Here is a 19858-nt window from a genome sequence, read left to right on the forward strand (position 1 = left end):
GAATCAGATGACTCAGCAAGCTTTCCCACATGCACCAAGCACTCCCATCCATACCTTTATGGGAATTTATACTGCATTCCTAGAACTGATGCTTAAGACATAGATCCTAATGCCACACATCTAAAATAAGGTAAGGAATCCGTTTGTGATGGGAATACAGACAATTCTGCTTTTCCAGAAACTAGATTCTAACACGTTAGTACATTGAGCTTGTTTGGATGACAGAGAATTTCTCCAGCAGTATTTACTCAACACAATCAGTTAAACCCATAGGAGTGTCCCTAGCCTGAGAAACCGGAGTCCTGAGAGTTGGGGCTATAGACGTGTATGTTGGGGTAGCCATGATGGGGGTATTGAAAACAGTGTTTCTGAACAGTCACTTCAAAATGAACCACATTACAACACTTTGCTTGAAGTGCTGATATATATCCATATCCTTAATATGCAAATACACCGAACAGCAGAACAACTGAACTGAACCAGTCGCTATGACGTGTGCTGACCACCAGGGGGCGGGCACGCAGAATATGGCGGGCATCCACCGTGGCAGGATGGTGGAGCAGCTGAGTGGGGGACAGCTAGCTGCTGTCATCGGGGCAAGTCATTGGTGGTTACTGAAAATTCTTTGCTCCTGTGAGCCTTGGTCCCACTGGGCGCTCACATCAGCTGCCAGCGCCTGGTGCAGGCCCCGATCACTCCTGAGGGCTTCTCCACCTCCCCTGCTCCTGAGGGGCGATCGGGGCAGCAGCCGCCACTCGCACCCACTGCTGGCGCCGGCCCCAATTGCTCCTCGCTGTCAGAGGGTGTGACTGGGGCCAGCACCATCAGCATGTGAGAGCGGTGGTGGTGGGAGCGGGGCTGCCAGCAGACAAGGGACCAGGGGCCTTAGCGGAAGGATGGGCCGAGACCCGCCCCTGTGTCCACCGCAGCCTTGTGGCCCACAGGTCCTTTCAAGGTGCATGAATTCGTGCACTGGGCCCCTAGTTTAAACATAACACTCATTAGATACATTTATATTCAATGGGTTTATATTTCATAGTACCTCTCACTCCTGGTTGTATGTTTTGAGGGGGTGAGGAAGGAATGGTTGAAAAGTGTGCCTCCAACTTAAACTGTGAAAAGTTTACTTGAAGCTGCTCCCCTCAACCAATTCCAAACAAACACAACGCTTCTCCCCCACCAACACCCCAATCAGCACGGCCCTCTCCTTCCAGGCCTCTTTGCACAGGAGTTTATGGAGAGCAGGCACCCACAACCCAGGCACCAAAGACGACTCTGGAAGGTTTGCTTCCAACATTCCTGTTTTGACACCACACAGCAGAAGTGTGGATTCACACACACCCAAATAAAATGGTGGCTTCTTGTACGTGCAGACTTCTACTAAACAGAACTCTTTTAGAATACACTTTCCATTGCCACATTACAATGATAAGTAATGTTCACAATAATGACCTTGAAGGTCTGTCAGACTCTGAGCAACCATAATGAATAATCAAGAGAATGAAGTGGCTTTCAATAGGATTTCATGCTTGGTGCATTTGTATTCTAACACTTTTAGATAGATGGTCACGGTTGATTGTCTATCCCCAGCCATGCAAGCAAACAGAAGATTTACTATTTTTCAATTGTCCTGCCATGGTAGGTTATTTTGTTTTTTTGTTTTTGTTTTTGTTTTTTTAATTTTTTTTTTATTCTTTTAAAAAAATATATTATAATAAGTATTACAAAGGGTATTACATATGTGTCCTTCCCCCACCCCCCGCCCTTGACAATCCTCTGGCCTCCCTTACCCCCCAGTGTCTTATGTCCATTAGTTATGGTTATATGGATGCATACAAGTCCTTCGGTTGATCTCTTACTCCCCTCCCTCCTGTCCCCCAACCCTCCCTGGCCTTCCCACTGCAGTTTGACAATCAGTTTGAGGCAGCTCTGTCTCTGTATCTATTATTGTTCAAAAGTTTGTAATGGTCTTTATTATCCATGAATGAGTGAGATCATGTGGTATTTTTCCTTCATTGACTGGCTTATTTCACTTAGCATAATGCTCTCCAGTTCCATCCATGCTGTTGCAAATGGTAAGAGTTCCTTCTTTTTTACAGCAGCATAGTATTCCATCGTGTAGATGTACATGGTAGGTTATTTAATATGCATGGGAGCATATTCAACCAACATCTGAGGGGTGTCACACATCCTCGGCCAACTCCGGCATAGCTGTACCGGCTACCACATGAGTTGCAGACACAGGGAGTGCCCACCGGTGCTGCATGCCAGTGTATTTTGATAGATTTGCCTGATTTACTTCTTCAATAAATGCGTTGCTTTGCTTCCTTCATAAATTAACTACAATGCTGCTGTTTGAATTCTTTCCCAGGAGCATGACAAGAATTGAGGAGGGAACAGCCCTCTCCCTTCGACTCAGGGGGCTGGTCTGATAATATCTTTTCTGGTGTTTCTGGTGCCCTATAACCCTTAAGGGCTATTTCCTGGCCCCCTTGTTCATTCTCTTCTAAGGGAGTCTAACCCGCATGACCAGCACATACTAGGGGAAAGGTCATGGGAGTATCTGAACCGCATGACCAGCAAGATGAAAGGTCAGGGGGTCTAAGCCACAGGACCAGCAATATGCTCGGGGAGGAAGGTTTACCCTGGGTCGGGGGTGAGGGAAGATCCTTGTTTTCCCAGTTTTGCCCGTTGCTGGACACCTGGGGCTTTCTGCCCTGGTGACCTTCTCTGTGCCTGTCCCATGTTCCTGCTCTGCTCATGTCGGTCTAACTGCCTGCCACAGAACCACTCAGAGCCCATCCTTTTTCTTCTAGATTGAAAAGGAAATAATTGTTGGATTTAAGGATAATTAAAAATAAAATCATATACCAAATATTGTTCTATATACTTGAAGAACCTTTTGTCACCCTTATGCATTCTAACATGTTTAAAGAATGTGACACAAGATGTCAAAAAATTATCTGGAAAAAAAATTATCCTACTCCAGCTGTCACTTCATATCCCAATAAAGCCTCACACTTTTCTCTCTCTTTCTCTCTCTCTTTCTCTCTCTCTCTTTCTCTCGCTCCACTCCTGTTATTCTTAGGTGCAAAACTCTATTTGGAGAAAACTCAAAATCACAGAAACTTACAGTGTAAAATAATCATGTCCAATCCCTATATTTGGCAATTGAAAACTTAAGATCCCTAAAGGGGATGTGACTTGTCCAAAGCTACATTCCAAGTTAGTTATAGAGCCTCAGTGAGAATCCGTATTTCCCAATTCCAAGCTGCGTCAAAGCCAGTAACTTCTAATGAAAGCTCTCACCTATCACAGCCAAAAAACAACAACACACAAACAAAAGCACTAGGAAGTGGTATTTCAAGAAATGCATTGACTAGTAAGGTTGAAGTCCCAGGTGTTCTATTTTAAATATCTGAATTGAAAGGATGTAAGGAGCTTTAAGCAGAAAATTAGAGCACACATGGCATTGTCTATTTGTAGGATCTCTAAGCGTCGGGGACCTGCAATTTAGTAATTTTGATCTTTTTATGAGTGTTCCTCCGGGCTTTGGTTCATCTTCAGAATGGAGGCCATGTACTCTAGAAAGTGTGGGCAGGTGGAGATTATGCCAGGTGCAGGAAAGGGGATTACTTGGTGCAAGAGTTAGATCCTTATCACTCATCCACCCACCCACCAACCCACAAGCACACAGCTGAAGCATTTGAAAATAAATGGTACACTCACACCATTTCATCACTAAATATTTCAATACCCATCTCCTAAGAATAAGGACATTCTCTTTATTGGTGAGAAATGATATTTAGAATCCAAGATCTGGGGGCAAGGAGTGCTCACTCCCACTAGAGTAGCATTGGTTCTAGGTTCTTTCAGTGGACAGATCTAGAAAAGACATATTTTTTTATTTTTTTAAATTTATTGATTGATTGATTGAGAGAGAGAGAGAGAGAGAGAGAGAGAAATTTGCTGTTCCATTTATTTATGCATTCACTGATTGATTCTTGTATATGGCCTGACCAAGGATCGAACCCACAACTTAAGCGTAGTACCCATGCATAATTATTTGGTTTTATGTTTTACACTTGGATCTCTGATCTGTTAGGAGTTTATTTCAATGTGAGGTTTCCAAGTGACTTTTCTATTTGTCCAACCACCATTTATGCAAAAGCCCATTTGATTCATTTTTCGACATTAACTTGATATAATGCAGGACACAGAGACGAAGGAACAAACATCTGGGTGGAAATGAGATCCACAAATAGACATTTTTACTCTACTGTGGAGCAGAAATTGCTCCCTGGTGCTTTGGAATAGAGAGAAACAATGTTCACAACAGTGTCTGGGCACTGTCCTCCACGGACCCCTCCAGATCCAGTGTCCTCCTGATCAGCTGCTTCCTCAGTCCCACCGACACCACTGCTGTTAAAACGGCCTCCTAAATCCTTTCTCTTAGGCCCCTTTGGCCTTAGAGCATGACTGATACCAACAGATCACAAAAACATAGCAATCTATCTGCAGAAAGGTAGGCGATGGGGGTCTACTCCACCATCTCCAGATGAAGTCCAGAGGGGTATTATTTCTCTTGATTATCTTCCTTATTCCATATGCAAGGCTCTGGTTTAATTCATGACTGGCTTCACAAATCAAGCCCATCCTCAAAGGTTTAAGGTTGAACTGGACATCAAAGATTGTGTTCTCGGGGGTAAGGGGGAGAGATCAACCAAAGGACTTGTATGCGTGCATATAAGCCTAACCAATGGACACAGACAACAGGGGGGTGAGGGCATGAGTGGGGGGGGCGGAGTTGGGGGAGTAATGGGGGGATGAGGACACATATGTAATACCTTAATCAATAAAGAAATTAAAAAAAAAAGATTGTGTTCTCTGCCTCTGAAGACGATTCCACTAAAGCATTCCTTAAATGTCTTGAGCTGGTATTTTCTCTGGGTGATTGCGTTGAAGTCAGACACGAGCATGTGCAGGCTCCGGTCTGGTCAGTTAAAACACAAAATTCCCTATCCCCATAGAGCCAGGCCCCGGGTGCTACTTCCTGGGTACATGTCTTTAATCTGATATTTCCGTACTCCGCTTTTAAAGGTCTGTAGCATCGTTATTTAAGTGCCTCTGCCTGTTATTAGTTGCCTCATTGATTAGTGGGACACTTCCAAGGAAAGTTTATTGTTCTACTGCTGAGTCATGTTCAAAGTTATGACAGCTTTGTTTCAGTAAATACAAACCTTGGGAATAAGTTTTTAACTGTCTCACTATACCATGATGTAAAAACAAAAGTTCTATGCCCCATGTTTGTAAGAGGGACACTTCCCAGTCTCTCATTTGGAGCAGGGGTAATGGGGACGGGGAGAGAGCAGACAGCATGCACTCCTGCCTGTTACTTGCCCTGCTCCTTTTATTGCTCCAATCCTATAGTAGATGTCACTCCGATGCCGAATCTACCTTTGAGTTAAAGGATTAATACAACAGTGTTAAGGTGGAAGGAGCCTTAGAAGTCATCTAACCCAGCCTCCATGTTTCACAGGGAGGGAACTGCAGGCCTAAGAGAATGTTGAAGAGTCATAGACATGCGGAGTTAAGAGGTTTTCAGTATGGACCAGGATGAGTGTTTACTTCCAGGGGTTACTTCAACCCTGAAAGGGGAAATTGGTTGCTAAGATCCTTCCTACCAACAGATCACAAAAACATAGCAATCTATCAGCAAAAAGGTAGGCGATGGGGTTCTTCCAAGTACTGCAGAGTCACCCTGGGGGTACAACATCTGGAAGACGAGGCCGGTTTGCTGTGAAAGTGGGAAAGAGGGGAAGCTCTCTCCCTTCCCAAAGGAGAAAATCCTCTTTCACCTCCCAGCAGTCGATGTCTAGAATTCTGCCATTAGAGCATCATTCCTTCAACTGTTGAGTCCAGTCCAGGAGACAAGACTACTCTGCATTTAAAGTATCCAAACCCCTCTACTAATTTCACATTATTTTCAGCCATGTTCCCTGGGGCTCTAGAAGGAGACAGAATTTCAAGCTCTGATTCAGTCACCAGCAGTGTGAGACTCATATGCACAGACTTAACTTTCCTTGGTCTCAGGTTCTTCACTTGCAATTGGGGATAATAATAGCTTAACACTCACCGAATTATACCGGGATTAAACAAGCTTCGTACATGAACAGTGATTAGCATGGCTGTAGCCTCAACAACCACTTCCACTACCATGAAAGGCCTTCAGCTGCACCTCTACTCCAGCTGTTGTGCCCCCCTCAGTGTAGGGCCCCTGCATCTCCTCTTTCTGGGGACTCAGCCTCTATCTACTCTTCAGAGCTAGGCTGAAGCCTGTCACCCCCAGGAGGCCTTCCCTTATCCATGCAAGTCCCTAGGATCTCGCCATCCTTTAGGATCCTACTAAATACAGTTCTATATTTTATTTACATAAATACAAAATTTGACCGTAAACCTGTCAAACTATATATGCTTATTGTACCTGCTCCTGTCTTTCCCCATGAATTCCCATGTAAGTCAAGGGACAGAAGCCATAGCTCCTTAGGGAAACACTGTGCTGAAGCTTAGAACACCTGACATGCTCACCGAATACATGGCGGGAGTTAACCGGACATTTGTATAGGGGGGCAAATTACTTGACCCTCCCTCAGGCGCCGAACACAAAACTGTCATAGGTGGCTGTAAGCAGGGTGGTGAAAGAGTGGGAGACCACAGCACACCCAAGATTTGAGCAAAATAAAAGTAAATAGGCAACAGTAATAGTAACTAATCCCCCAAAGTCATATAGCTAGTAGGTGACTGAGGTAGGATTTTAATTCAGGCTGTCTGAGCTCCAGCTCCCATGACCTTAATCAATCACTGTGCTAATTAGGAGTCATGCGCTCTTGCTATTTCTTCATTTAACAACATTTATTTAGGAACTATTGTGTGTCTAGTGGATTGGGAAAGAATATTAATTGCTTTTTAGTTTACACTGTGTCTTCCCTCGCTTACATGAGGTAATGTATTTAATCCTTACAGTGAATAATCTGTGAGGTCAACAACATTATCCCCATGTTACAAAAGAGGAAAGTCATATGCAAAGCAGTTATTTATACAATATCACCTGCTGCTAAAGCCAAGCCAAGCCAACCTACGTGGCTCCTGCCTCAGTGGAGCTGCCTCCTTCCTGCTCCCTAGTAGAAGCTAAAGTTTCTCATCTCCCACTTGCCTTTCTTAAATGTAGGCTACTATAACCTGCCTCAAGGTTAGAGAATCAGGCTGAAAAGTGAAGTATCAAGAATGCATAATTCAGGCCTGGCCAGTGGTTCAGTTGGTTGGAGCATTGTCCCATACATCAAAAAGGTTGCTAGTTCAATTCCGGTTCAGGGCACATACCTAGGTTGTTGGGTTTGATCCCTGGGGTGCATGTGGGAGACAACCAATAGATGTCTCTCTCTTTTTCTCTCTCTCTTCTCTTCTCTTCTCTTTCTTCTTCTTCTTCTCTCTAAAATAAATAAAAAACATATCCTCAGGTGAGGATTTTAAAAAAAATATATATATAATCCAGTGTGCAGATGATGTTTTATTGAGTTGTACACTTGAAACCTGTACAGTTTTGGGAACCAATGTCACCCCAATAAATTCAATTTAAAAAATGAATAATAACTTGTTCTGACTCTAGGCATGCTGGAGTAAAAACCTCTGAAAATCTATTTTCCCATAAAAGCAACAGAACACTGGCAAAAACTATCAAAATCCCTTTTTCAAATTCTGGAAATTAAAGGGTTGCCACAGTCTAATGAGTGTTTATTCAAGAAAAACAGCTGAGTCACAGTAAGAAAATGTGAGATCGGTGCCTTAATCCCATTTCCCATTCCCCATCTCCACAGGAGCCTTAAAAACCAACAGCCTTCCAACTACATTAGCCATGAAAACTAGCAGCTTAGCAGCCACTAAAGGGGGAAGAACAAGATTGAGTTTCCAAAAGCCCTGTCCCATGGGAACTGTCATTATTTGACCTGCCTAGCATCTCAATGAAAAGTCCATCCTCAGGGCTTGTTATTTTATTTAACTCAAGTTCACCCTGGAAATAGTCAAATTCAAGGGGTTTGTCAGGCACAATCAATCACTAGTAACTATTTAACATTAAAGCTACCTGATGTTATTTACAACTAACATTAGAGCTGACCAAAAATCTTAAAAGAAAACACTGGAAATGAGATATAAATTGGGGGTTTTATAAAGCTCTGGGATTCCTGGGAGTCTAGAATATGACATGCATGCACAGGGCATCTCTCACCTCTGATTCAGATTGAGGTGCTGTGTAATGAGGAAGACTAAGACCAACGTGCCTGCCCCAACACATAGACAAAGACCCTCAGGGAAGGTGGGGAAACTTATTGGATCCTGGAATATAAGGAAATCAATGCCCAATTATTAGCTTACCACTAAGGTAACCAAGCAGGTACTTCAATGGCCACATATGACAAAGAATACCAAAGTTATAGAATTATATCAGAAAATTCATGAAACAAACAGCATTAGCAACAACAACAGTAAATAGCAAAAACTATAGCAAACCCTGTGGAAGGAGGGAAGAATCAGTTTTCCAGAGTTGCCATGTTATATTATATAAAATGTCTCAGTTTCAACCAAAAAATTGTCATCCCCCCAAAAACACACAGGAAAATATAATCCATACACAGAACAAAAGGGGGAGGAGGGAAAAGCAATCAATAGAAATTGTGCCTGAGGAAGCTCTGATGTTGGGTTCACTAAAAAAAAAAAAAAAACAACAACAAAAAAAACAAAAAAAAACAAACATTTAAACCAAGTATTATAAATATGTTCAAAGTTTTTTTTAAAAAGGCTATGTCTAAAGAATTAAAGTATGAGAAAGTACCATCAAATAGGAAATATCATAAAACAAATAGAAATTATCAAATGTAATCAAATAGAATTTCTGGAATCAAAAAGTACAATAACTAAAAATGTTTAAAAATCACTAGATAGGCTCGATAATATTGGAACTGGTGAAGAAGATTCAGCTAATTGAGATTATCCAGTTTGAGGACCAGAATGAGTAAAAACAAATAGAATATGAGACCTGTGGAAAAAACATCGATCATATCAAAATACACATAATCATAGTCCCAGAAGAAGAGGCTAGAAAGGAGCAGAAAGAATATTTTTTAAAATATGGCCAAAATGTAACACTATGAAACTCATAGGAAACATAAGAGCAAAATTTTACGACCTTGGATCACAAATGAATGGTAACTTAGATATGACACCAAAAGCATAAGCAGCCAAAATAAAAAATAAACAGATAAATTTGCATTCATAAGAAGTTAAAGATTTTGGCTGCAAATATCAATAAAGCTGTCACCCAGAATGGAGAAAGTATTTGCAAGTCATTTATCTGATAAGAGACTTATATCCAGAATTTATAAAGAACTCCTGCAAGTCAACATAAAAAAAGACAAATAATTCACTTTAAAATTAGACAAAGATTTTGAACAGACATTTCTTCCCTTAAGTTATACAAGTAGCTAACAAGCACATGAAAAGATGCTCAACATCATTAGTACTTAGAAAAATGCTAATCAAAACCATGAAGAGATACCACTTCACATCCAGCAGGGTGGCTATAATTTAAAAAAAGGATAATGACAAGTGTTTCCAAGGATGTGAAAAAATTCGAACCCTCATATAATGCTGGTGGGACTGTAAAATGCTGATCCTGGTTTGGAAAACATTTTTGCTATCCTTAAAAATGTTCAACGTAGAGTCATTATACGGCTGATAAATTCCACTTCTAGGTATATACCCAAGAGAACTTAAAGCATATGTCCACATAAAAATGTGCACATATATGTTCACAGCAGCATTATTCATAATAGCAAAAAAAAAAAACAGAAGCAGCCCAACAACTGTCAAATAGATAAATTGTGGTATTCCATATGATGGAATATTATTTGGCCATAAAAAGAAATTAAGTATTGATACATGATAAAGCATGAATAATTGCTAAGTTAAAGAAGCTAGACACGAAAGGCCAGATATTATGTGATTGCGTTTATGTGATATATCCAGAAAAAGTATATCTATAGAGACAAAAAATAGGTTTGTGACCGCCTAAGGCTGGTGGGTGGGAGAGATGCTAATGGTTTCTTTTGGAGATGATGAAAATGTTCTGAAATAAGTAGTAGTGATACACTCAAAACACTGTGACTAAACTAAACACCACTGAATTGGACACTTTTAAAGGGTGAACTTTATGGCATGTAGATTATATGTCAATAAGTCTGTTTTTTTAAAAGAATGTATACTCTATATTAAAGTATCCAATGCTGTGTGCTCATAAGACTAGTCCCTCATCCACTCCACTTTGAGGTGGTCATAAACCTGTTATGTGCTGTACACACACATACCATGACAAGGTCCCTCTCGCCCATATAGATGCATATCATTCTGTGGCTGACACACATACGCCCACCTGAGGACAGATAATAAATATCAGGAGTAGTGGAGTTGAGAGGTGAGAGGATTTAGAATTCCCCAAATACAACAGAACCTGGGTTAGGAGTCAGGGAGGTGTTAGGAATGTCCTAGGTAGATAAAAGATCATGAATGGGTACAAAGTAAGGAAAATAACAGGTAGTTGAAAGGAAACTGCTTTGAAAATTGAGAAAAACCATGGAGTTACTGAGCAAATTCATCAAGAATATCAGGTCTAGTGTCTTTTTTGGGTAATTAGAAAAAGAAGCAACAGGACATCAAACAACAAGTTGTAGTAACCCAAACCTCTTTTTGTAAATCATAAAGAATCACAGAAAAAAATGCAATCGGAAGTTATCTGAAGTTAGAGAAACCACTTCAATAAAAAGCAAGACTGTCATCAAAGGGTTTCTCGGTAGGGATTAAAGCAGGTTTTAGGGAAAAGGACACATGCAAGGAATAATTATCTTAGACCAGCTATGTTCTGTTTGTGTTAATCCAGCCCCTTTTATTTCCTGTCTGATAAAATGCATGCCTTAAGCTGAGTATATTAACATTAATGTAATAAATGAGCAATTTACTATCTCTGAAAAAAGTCAACAGCCTCAAATGTACTTGTGCGAGTGCATTGATAATAAGAAACACTTCCTTGAGGCAGAGCCTTTTGATAAAATGAATAATAAAGTGCTCATCACATCATTTATTTCTTGTCCCTCTGATGCACCAGTAAGTATGTGTTCCTTTCAATTAACATTCTGTTACTGGCATAAAACTATCAATAAATGTATTTTTTGGAGGGCAGTAAAATTAGATGAAATAATGGATGCAAAACTTGGATGAAATTAAGATAAAAACACTATTCATAACACCTTTCAAAAGATTTTATTCAGCTCTATCCAATCCAAGTCCACACATAATTAATAAACAAACACTATGTGCCCCACACTGTCCTTGCCTTCACAGAACTTAAAGTCTTGTACAGAAGAAAAACTTACACTGCATTTAGTAGGCCCTGGCGGCCCTCTTCTTTCGGACTCAAAGCTATATATCTTCACTCTCAAGGAATTATTATACTTCAACTTTCCCCCAGAAAAAGAATCTACATGTATCTAAATGAAATTGACGAGTTAATACAAAAGTAGCAAATAGCAAGAGATACTGCAGATGCTACTGAACCCGAGATAGTTAATAGTCTATTTTGCCCACTTGCAGCTGAAATAATTACATTAAATCAGAGACTGCACTAAGAAGAAGGGAGGGTACTTCACTAGTAATACCTTCACATTTCAAAGCAGGAAAGTCCTAAATTTAGCTAGTAAATGTATATTCATCAGCACAGCTAAAAAAGTCTTCATAAACTGATTTGCAGCACCTATCAAAATAAAAGAAAAATCCAGAGGAGGTTACACTGTCCAACTGAAAAATTTTTTTAACGTATTGACGAGAGAGAGCGAGAGAGAGAGAGAGAGAGAGAGAGAGAGAGATTTGTTATCAATTTGTTGTTCTATTTATTTAAGCATTCATTGGTCGATTCTTGTATGTGCCCTGATGAGGGATCGAACCTGCAACCGTGGCATATCGGGAAGATGCTCTAACCCAGTGGTTCTCAACCTGTGGGTCGCGACCCCTTTGGCAGTCGAATGACCGTTTCACAGGGGTCGCCTAAGACCATCCTGCATATCAGATATTTACATTACGATTCATAACAGTAGCAACATGACAGTTATGAAGTAGCAACGAAAATAATTTTATGGTTGGGTCACATGAGGAACTGTATTTAAAGGGCCAGAAGGTTGAGAACCACTGCTAACCAAATGAGCCACCCCGCTAGGGCCAACTGAAATTCTTGAAGCTCAGTACTGCCATGGAGCTCCAAGTTGTCTCTTTTGTTGCATGCCTGCCTGGATTGCCCCCTCCATTACCGTCTCCTAGAGTGTGCCTTTTTCTCCCAGAAAATTTGCTTCATAAAGTTCTTCCAGCTGCAGGTATCTGGATTGTGCTTATGGGGGTGTTAACTTTGTGATAACCATTATGCTTTGTGCTGTATACTTCAACTTAAAAGAAAACAAGCCTTGTTTGAAACTCACTTTCATGAGTCATTACCATACTTGCTCCATCTAATAACCAGTCTCTAGCTCTCAAAGGCTTAAATGTGCTTACCTATACCTGGGTACTTTTAGAGAAAGTTATACCTTTGTCTTCCGATTCTTTGTGTTTTCAGTTTACTAGTGTTTATTCACTTTTCCCTGAAAAACCTTAATTTCGTTGCCTGCCATCTCCTTTGTAGCCCTCCTACATTGAGGCAGAGGAGGAAATGGTGTGTTGGTAAACCAGCTCTCAAAAAATAAACAAAAAAACACCCTGATTTGAAAATTTGACTATTTCTGTGGTGTAAATACCCTCAATTTCAAACATCTAGCTCACAAAGTTCTTGAATATTTAACACTAGGCTGTCATGAACTGACAAGGGCTGGCTCCAGGCACGTAGGTAAGCAAAATGAGCGTGGCTAGTTTTGCACTGTGAGCTGCGTTTTCACTAACTCCTCACTCACTCAAACCACCACCAAGTTCTTCCGGCTGCCGGTATCAACAATCACAACATATTTCAGTGGGGAATCAATGATGGGTGAAAATTGTTCCCTGCAGAGCGAAAGCTAAACAAGCCAATTTGCTGAATTACTTAAAACCAAGTATGTATTGCATCACAAACAGATATTTTCCACTTGTCAGAAAATGTAATAGAGCCGAGACACCAATTGCTGTTTGTTTTCCACCACAAGTGCAGACTAAACAGAATGGATATTCAATAAGCTGAATTAAACTGAAGGATGCATCTTCAAAATGGTGAGGCAACATTAATGTCAGAGGGAATTATGGGTATGGACACTTTCTGCTACTGTATAAACCTGCCCCTACATAGATCATGGATACGCAGATGGGTTTTGCTCTTGGAAGTTCACACACAGAAAGGCACCTTACATTTTCAATGTCAACATTTTGGAGGGTAACACTTTTCCTGATCTATGAGAAAGCCTATTATTTCAGCATGAACTGATCAGAAAAGAACAAAACTATCAGAAGAAAAAGAGAAGTTAAAATAACTGAAATATGGTAGGAAAAATCCTTTTAAAAAGTACTGATCCTAGTGACAATAAAAATCCAGGACTTTTCCATTCTAATCAAATGAAAGGTAGAGAAAAGGGACACCATTAAAATTCACTTCTCAAAGTATGACTTCCTGGGGCCTGGGGACAATGTCTGGAAACTGGACACTAGCCTCTCTGGCCCCTTCCCTTCCTCTCCCTCTTCTGCCTCCAACTCCACCGGCGTTTGAGCTTGAAATGGGACAATCACTCCTATGATTTTCTTCTCTAAGTCTGGTTTTCCTAAGGAGTCATGAAAGGTGTTGGGAGGACATCAGCATGGGAGCTGGGACAAGCGTGGGGTTGATTGCAGGGTCATGACTACCTGATTTCTCATCCCATGTTGAAGGGGGAGATTTGGTCCTGCTGAACGTATGGACAGTCACCCACACATCTACCTTCCTGGTTAGTGTTGGAACCGCTACAAACTATGGTGACAGCATCATGCAGCTCTCACTCTGTTCCACTGTGATCTCTTTCTCTTACACGCGCGCCTGTGCTCATCCTACCACTCGCCTCTCTCCTTTCCCTCCATTCCAGCTTACTCTCCTTTTGCAGTGGTGTGCTGTGAGAGCACACTTTCTCATGAGAGTTTTCCTGGTGTGACTGACTCCTACAACAGTCGTAGAAAAACCATCAAGTCATAACCTTTCCACCCATCTCCAAACCTAAGCCAAACGTCATGCGGATCATCCAGTAAAAGTGAAAACGAGCGTCAGTTTGAAATCCGCAGGAAGCGGTCTCTAAAACAGAGTTTAATGTTCCCTTGAGATCCACACCTGTGGGAAGGAGGGAGGAGCTGAGCCGTGATGCAGGCTCACCAGCCTCAGGTGTAGAGAGCTCTGGCGGAAAAATGGACTCATCAGAATCATTCCAGTTTGGGTGGAAATAGTTGATCCTTAATATCCCTACCTGCATCTGTGACCAGACGTGAGCCTTCCTCTCAAGGGCCTGACCTTCTGAGGGACTGAAGGCTGGAAGCTGTTCCACCGAAACTCTCACAGCAGCTGGGTGAGAAGGCCTTCCTTGAAGAGGGAGTTGGGCAGCACATCTCCCCACCCACAACCACAAATCTCCTTACCCTGAAAAATGCCTGTCATTGTCCACACATCAGACATCCTTTATAAGAGCACAAGAGGCTACCTCATAACATGTTAATTAAAGACTATTTGTTATTTCAACAGATGGTGCCCAAGCAAGTAGATATCCGTGGGCAGTAAATAAACACCCTTGACCCAAACCTTTCGCTTCATTCAAATATTAACTCCAAATGGATCACCGAGTTAAATGTAACATGTAAAGCCATAAAATTTAGAAAAAGACAGAAGAGAACATCTTTGGGGTCTCAGGTTAGGCAGAAAGTTCTTAGACAACATCCAAAGTTTAAGTCATTAAAAATCAAAACATGAGATTTCATTACATTAAAATCTTTATTCTTCAAAAGCCATGTGAAGATGAGGAGACAAGCTGTAATATCGGAGGAGATATTTGCAAACCACACATCTGACAAAGAACTGGTGCCTAGAAAATATAAAAAGGTCCCACAACTCAACAGTTAGAAAACTGGCAAAAGACGTGAGCCGACATGGGATCTCTTCAAATTATTCTTATAAGTGCATCTGAATCTGCAGGGACCTCAAAATTAGAAGCTACACAAACTATTTTGAAATAAATCTTGGAACTCAATAAATCAGCTACATACTTTACTATATGAAATAGCAGCATTGTACATTGGTGGGGCAAAGGGTTAGCACTATATGATGCAAGGTTGGTGTAACTATCTATTGCTACAGAACACACTACCTCAAAATACAGCGGCTTAAAACGATGACCATTTCACTTTCTCACAATTCTGTGGGTCAGGAATTTAAGCTGCCTTGGGCAGATATTTTATCCACCTGGAGGGAAAGGGAGCTGGGAATTTTTAAAGGGCTTCACTCACAACTCTGGTGCTTCAGGGCTCTCCACGTGGCTCCTCTCTCCATGTGGCTAGCAGGACTTCCTCACAGATGGTGGTCTCACAGTAGTTAGATTTTTGCCAGGGCAGCTGACTTTCAGAGAAACGTAAGACTTTGTAAACACTGAAGCTACAGATCTCTTAAGTTCCAGCATCACTTCTGTCCCATTCTACTGGTCAAAACAAATCATAGCTCAGATTGCAGGGGAGGGAAAATACACTCCAACTCTCAGTGTGAGAAGTGGCAAAGAAGTTGTGACGCATCTGACGACATCATAGGGGGCGACTAATTAACTATTTGAAAAAATTCTTTGGGGGAATTTTTAAAAATTACATATCCAATTAAAAACATAGATTTTGAGCTATTCACGTTTTCTTTTTTATCTTGTCAGTTTGGGCAAGTTATTTCCTTTAAATATTTTGACTATTTTATCACAACTGTCAAATTAATTGGCATAAAGCTGTTTGTAATATTGCCTAATTATTATTTTAATGTGGGTAGGATCTGTAATGATATCCCCTTTTCCAAACCTGATATTGTTCCTTTGTGTTTTTCTTTTCTTTCTTTTTTTTCCCTTGATCAGTTAGCTAGGAGTTTGTCAATTTTATTAATTTCAAAGAATCAACTTTTGGCTCATATGTCATGGATTTTGATTTTTCTACATATAATGTGCTCTAGAGAGCTTTCCATATTAGTACACACTGATTTACCTCATTTTTCTTCATTGTTGCCACAGCATTTCATATTATGGGCATGCCAGAATTTATTTCATCATAGGCATTCTTCTTAATTTCTTTTTTTTTTCTTGCTATTAGAATACTGAAGGTAACAAACATCCTTTTGTACATCTCTTTGTGCACACGAGGAAGGCCAGACTCCCACAAGTTAAATTGCTGGGCTATTAATTTTACATGTAACTCCCAAACTGTTTTCTAAATGACTATATCAATTGGCAGTCCCATCAACTGTGTGGAAACGGTCCCCGTGGATCCACATTCTTGCCAATATTTATTACCATGAACCTTTCTCATTTTTGTCATCATGGTTTGAATGTGCATTCCCTTGATCACAGATCAGTGTCAGCATCTTATGGCTATTTATGGCTTTAGAGTTTTCTCCTCTGAGAAGAATTTTCAAAATCTATTTTTCAATCTGATTTTCTTTATATATTAAAGATAGTAAAGCTTGGTCTGTTTCATATTTTTGCATTGTGTTACACTGTGTCTTTTTTCACAGAGGTGTTTCAAATTAAATATATATATATATATATGTTATTGATTTTAGAGAGAGGAAGGGAGAGATAGAAACATCAATGATGAGAGAGAATCATTGTTCAGCTGCCTCCTGCATGCCTCCTACTGAGCCTGAAACCTGGGCATGTGCCCTGACCAAGAATCAAACCCTGACCTCCTGGTTCATGGGTTGACATTCAACCACTGAGCCACACCAACCTAGCTGTTTTAAATTTTGACATGGTTAAACTAATCTCTCTTTCTTTCTGGCCTGGCATTTGTATCTTGCTGAAGAAGGCCTTTTATGTGGTTCTGAGAGTTCCATAGGCACTCATTGGCTAGTCAGTCTCTTGTCTCCGGAGGGCAGCTCCACCACTGAGTTCTAGAATCCAGCCCCTAGGGGACATGCTGCATGCTCCACCATGGAGCAGCTCTCAACCCCTCAGGCTTTCCTCCAGACTTTAACAAGTGCCCCCCACCTCAACCTCCCACCCCTACCCCCATACATACAATTTGGAACCATAGAATGCCAGAAAGAGTGTTGGGAGTTATCTAGTCTTAAACTCTCGTTTTCATAGACGAGGAGGATAAGATCTCCACCTTTCTGTCTAACATGGTAGGCATTAGCTCTGTGTGTTCTAACATTTAATTTAATTAAAATTAAAAATTCAGTTGCACCAGCCATATTTCAAATGCTCCATAGCTACATAACTCATATCCACTACATTTAGAACAGTTCCAGCACTGCAGAAAGTTCTAGTGGGCAAGGCTGCTCTAGAATCTCGCTACTTAAAGGGTGGTCTGCTGACCACCCAATCCCTGGGAGGTGGTTAGAAATGGAGCATCTCAGTGAACAGAGAATCATGCCCCACCTCAGACCTACAGGGTCTGAATCTGCAATTTCACAAGATACCGATTAGAGTTTGAGAAGCCCTAGTCATGAGACTTCCTCTCCCCCAGCCCAGCCACCCTCCCCCCACCACCCCTCGCAAGGTCATACAGCTCATTGGTGTCCTTCGAGGCCTTTCCCTTGACCCAGCTACTGTTTTCCCTTACGTTCCCAGGTTCTTCTTATCTCCCTGCCACACTTGCTCCCTCACTTTGTTTAATTATAGCATTTTATAAGCACTTATAGGGCAGGCAGGCTATTGAAGCCCTCAGAAAATCCTCCATGCCCTTACCCTCATTCTGCCTTGCAAGTGTTTGCTTGGCACATTTACGATAAAGGCCCAGACCCTGTGGTGGCTGTGGTGGTGTTCAACATTTCCCCTGGAGAATCTCTGTTGGGAGTGGGGAACAGGGGCTAGAAATTAAAGCCCACCTTGAAACCAGTGGGGCACCAGTCATCAACCGATGGCATACTTAGTCTTGGTGATATAATGGCAGCATTCAGGTCTCCAGACTCCAGAGCCCTGCGGAAGAGTAGGCAAAGTAGACAATGTACTTGCCTTGCAAAGTTTCACCTCTGACTGATTGGAGAATTCTGAGTAGGCACTGGTGATCTTCCAACATAAGTACTGGTCACTCAAGGTAATTGGTTAGTAGGTCACTAAAAGGGTTAGGATACTGATAGCTCTCTCTTTCTTTCCATCCACCCCCTCTCTTTCTCACCGTGCAATAGCCATAGGCATCTATGAGAGCAGGCTCCCGGTCCACAAAGACCTTTGAGAGTGCATGTATGTCAGTCCAACTTTCTGAAAGTGCTGCAAGAATTGCCACCACATCTTTGGATTTTGTTAAATGAGCTCAATACCACTGGACTGAGACTGTACTCCAGGCAGTAGAGTCCCCAATAACCAGCCTGGCCCATATAGAAGGAGGTGCCCCTAATATAGATATGGTCTGAGAGGTGGAGATTGTAGAGGGTCATTTTCTGCAGAGACACTACAAATCTCTAGCAATACCATGACTTCCTGAAAAAGTGTTTTTGTATGTCTCAGTCTTCCCTAAAATACTTATAAATTGGTTCAAACACCACAAAATATTTATTGCTATGACTATGCTCAAGGGATTATGAGTGGGGGTGTTTTTTTTCTCTAAATCACAGAAAACGCCAAACCTATCCTCAAGGAACTTCCAGTGTAGTTGGGAGGATATTCACTAATGTTCATTAAAAAGTCGTAACCACCATACAAGGCTGAGAATCCGAGGGAGATAGAGATAGCCTGAGTTACAGGGGCCCAGGAGAGAAAGAGTGTAGTGAGGGAGGAGGCTTAGGGAAGAAGAGCAATGAACCGCATTAAAAAGAAAAGGTATTACATTAGCGTAGGCTCTGCAAAGGCACGATCTCTATTTCAGTGCTTTCTCAGCGCCTAGAACAGTGAGCACATAGTAGGTACACAGTAAATACGATAGACGAATGGTAAGGAATGGTAAAGTACAAAAGCAGGCAGTGTCTGATGGCTCAAAGACTTGAAAACAGGTCAAGGAATGTTGACATTTACGTTAGTGATTTCCACTCAAGAACTCTAAGTGTCGAAATACTCTGCACACCCCTCCATGTACACAGTGCGGGTGCAAGTTGCTGGTTTTGACCACTATTGTAATGGCAGCGTCTAGCGCAGTGGATATAGCTGGGTCCTGAGAGTCTCCCTGTCCCCTTGGCTATCCACCTGTGGGGAACGGCTGGTGGAAGGCCACACATCACCTCCATTAGGACATTTCCATTCGTCATTAAACATCGATCGGTTACTATCTTGTCTCTTCCAAGGTACGAGCAGGTGCCTGCCGGGTGCCCAGTACCTGACAGTCAGTGCAGCGGATGATGCACGGATACAGTCGTTCCCGAGATGAGTTGCTACATAATTGCCGGGCGAGTCTCACCAGATCCTCCAGGTTGACTGCCGGGCCAGGACCCACGCAAGAGCCGGTAGAACGCGATGACGCATGCGTTGCAGGTGTTTGGCCCGGGGCTGGGGGGCGGGGACTGGCATGCGCCTGCGCGCGGCCGTGCCGCGGGGTCGTGCGAGTGGGCGGGTTGCGCATGCGTGCGCAAAAAAGGCCTTAAGGGCGGCGGCGGCCCGAGCGGCCCAGTCGGCCC

The 19858-nt window shown here is 41.8% G+C and overlaps 1 protein-coding gene across 1 annotated transcript in view; it reads left to right on the forward strand.

Annotated features, from left to right (window-relative positions):
- The first annotated feature begins 527 nt into the window (after positions 1-527).
- The window catches only part of ABHD5 (abhydrolase domain containing 5), a 48285-nt gene continuing 28954 nt past the window's right edge, over positions 528-19858 (forward strand). Inside the window, exon 1 of the mRNA XM_014466025.2 lies at positions 528-600. Within this exon, the coding sequence (XP_014321511.2) occupies positions 528-600 (73 nt within the window). The remainder of the gene's footprint in view (positions 601-19858) is intronic.

Source organism: Myotis lucifugus, unplaced genomic scaffold, assembly GCF_000147115.1.
Source record: "Myotis lucifugus unplaced genomic scaffold, Myoluc2.0 scaffold_319, whole genome shotgun sequence".
NCBI lineage: Eukaryota > Metazoa > Chordata > Mammalia > Chiroptera > Vespertilionidae > Myotis > Myotis lucifugus.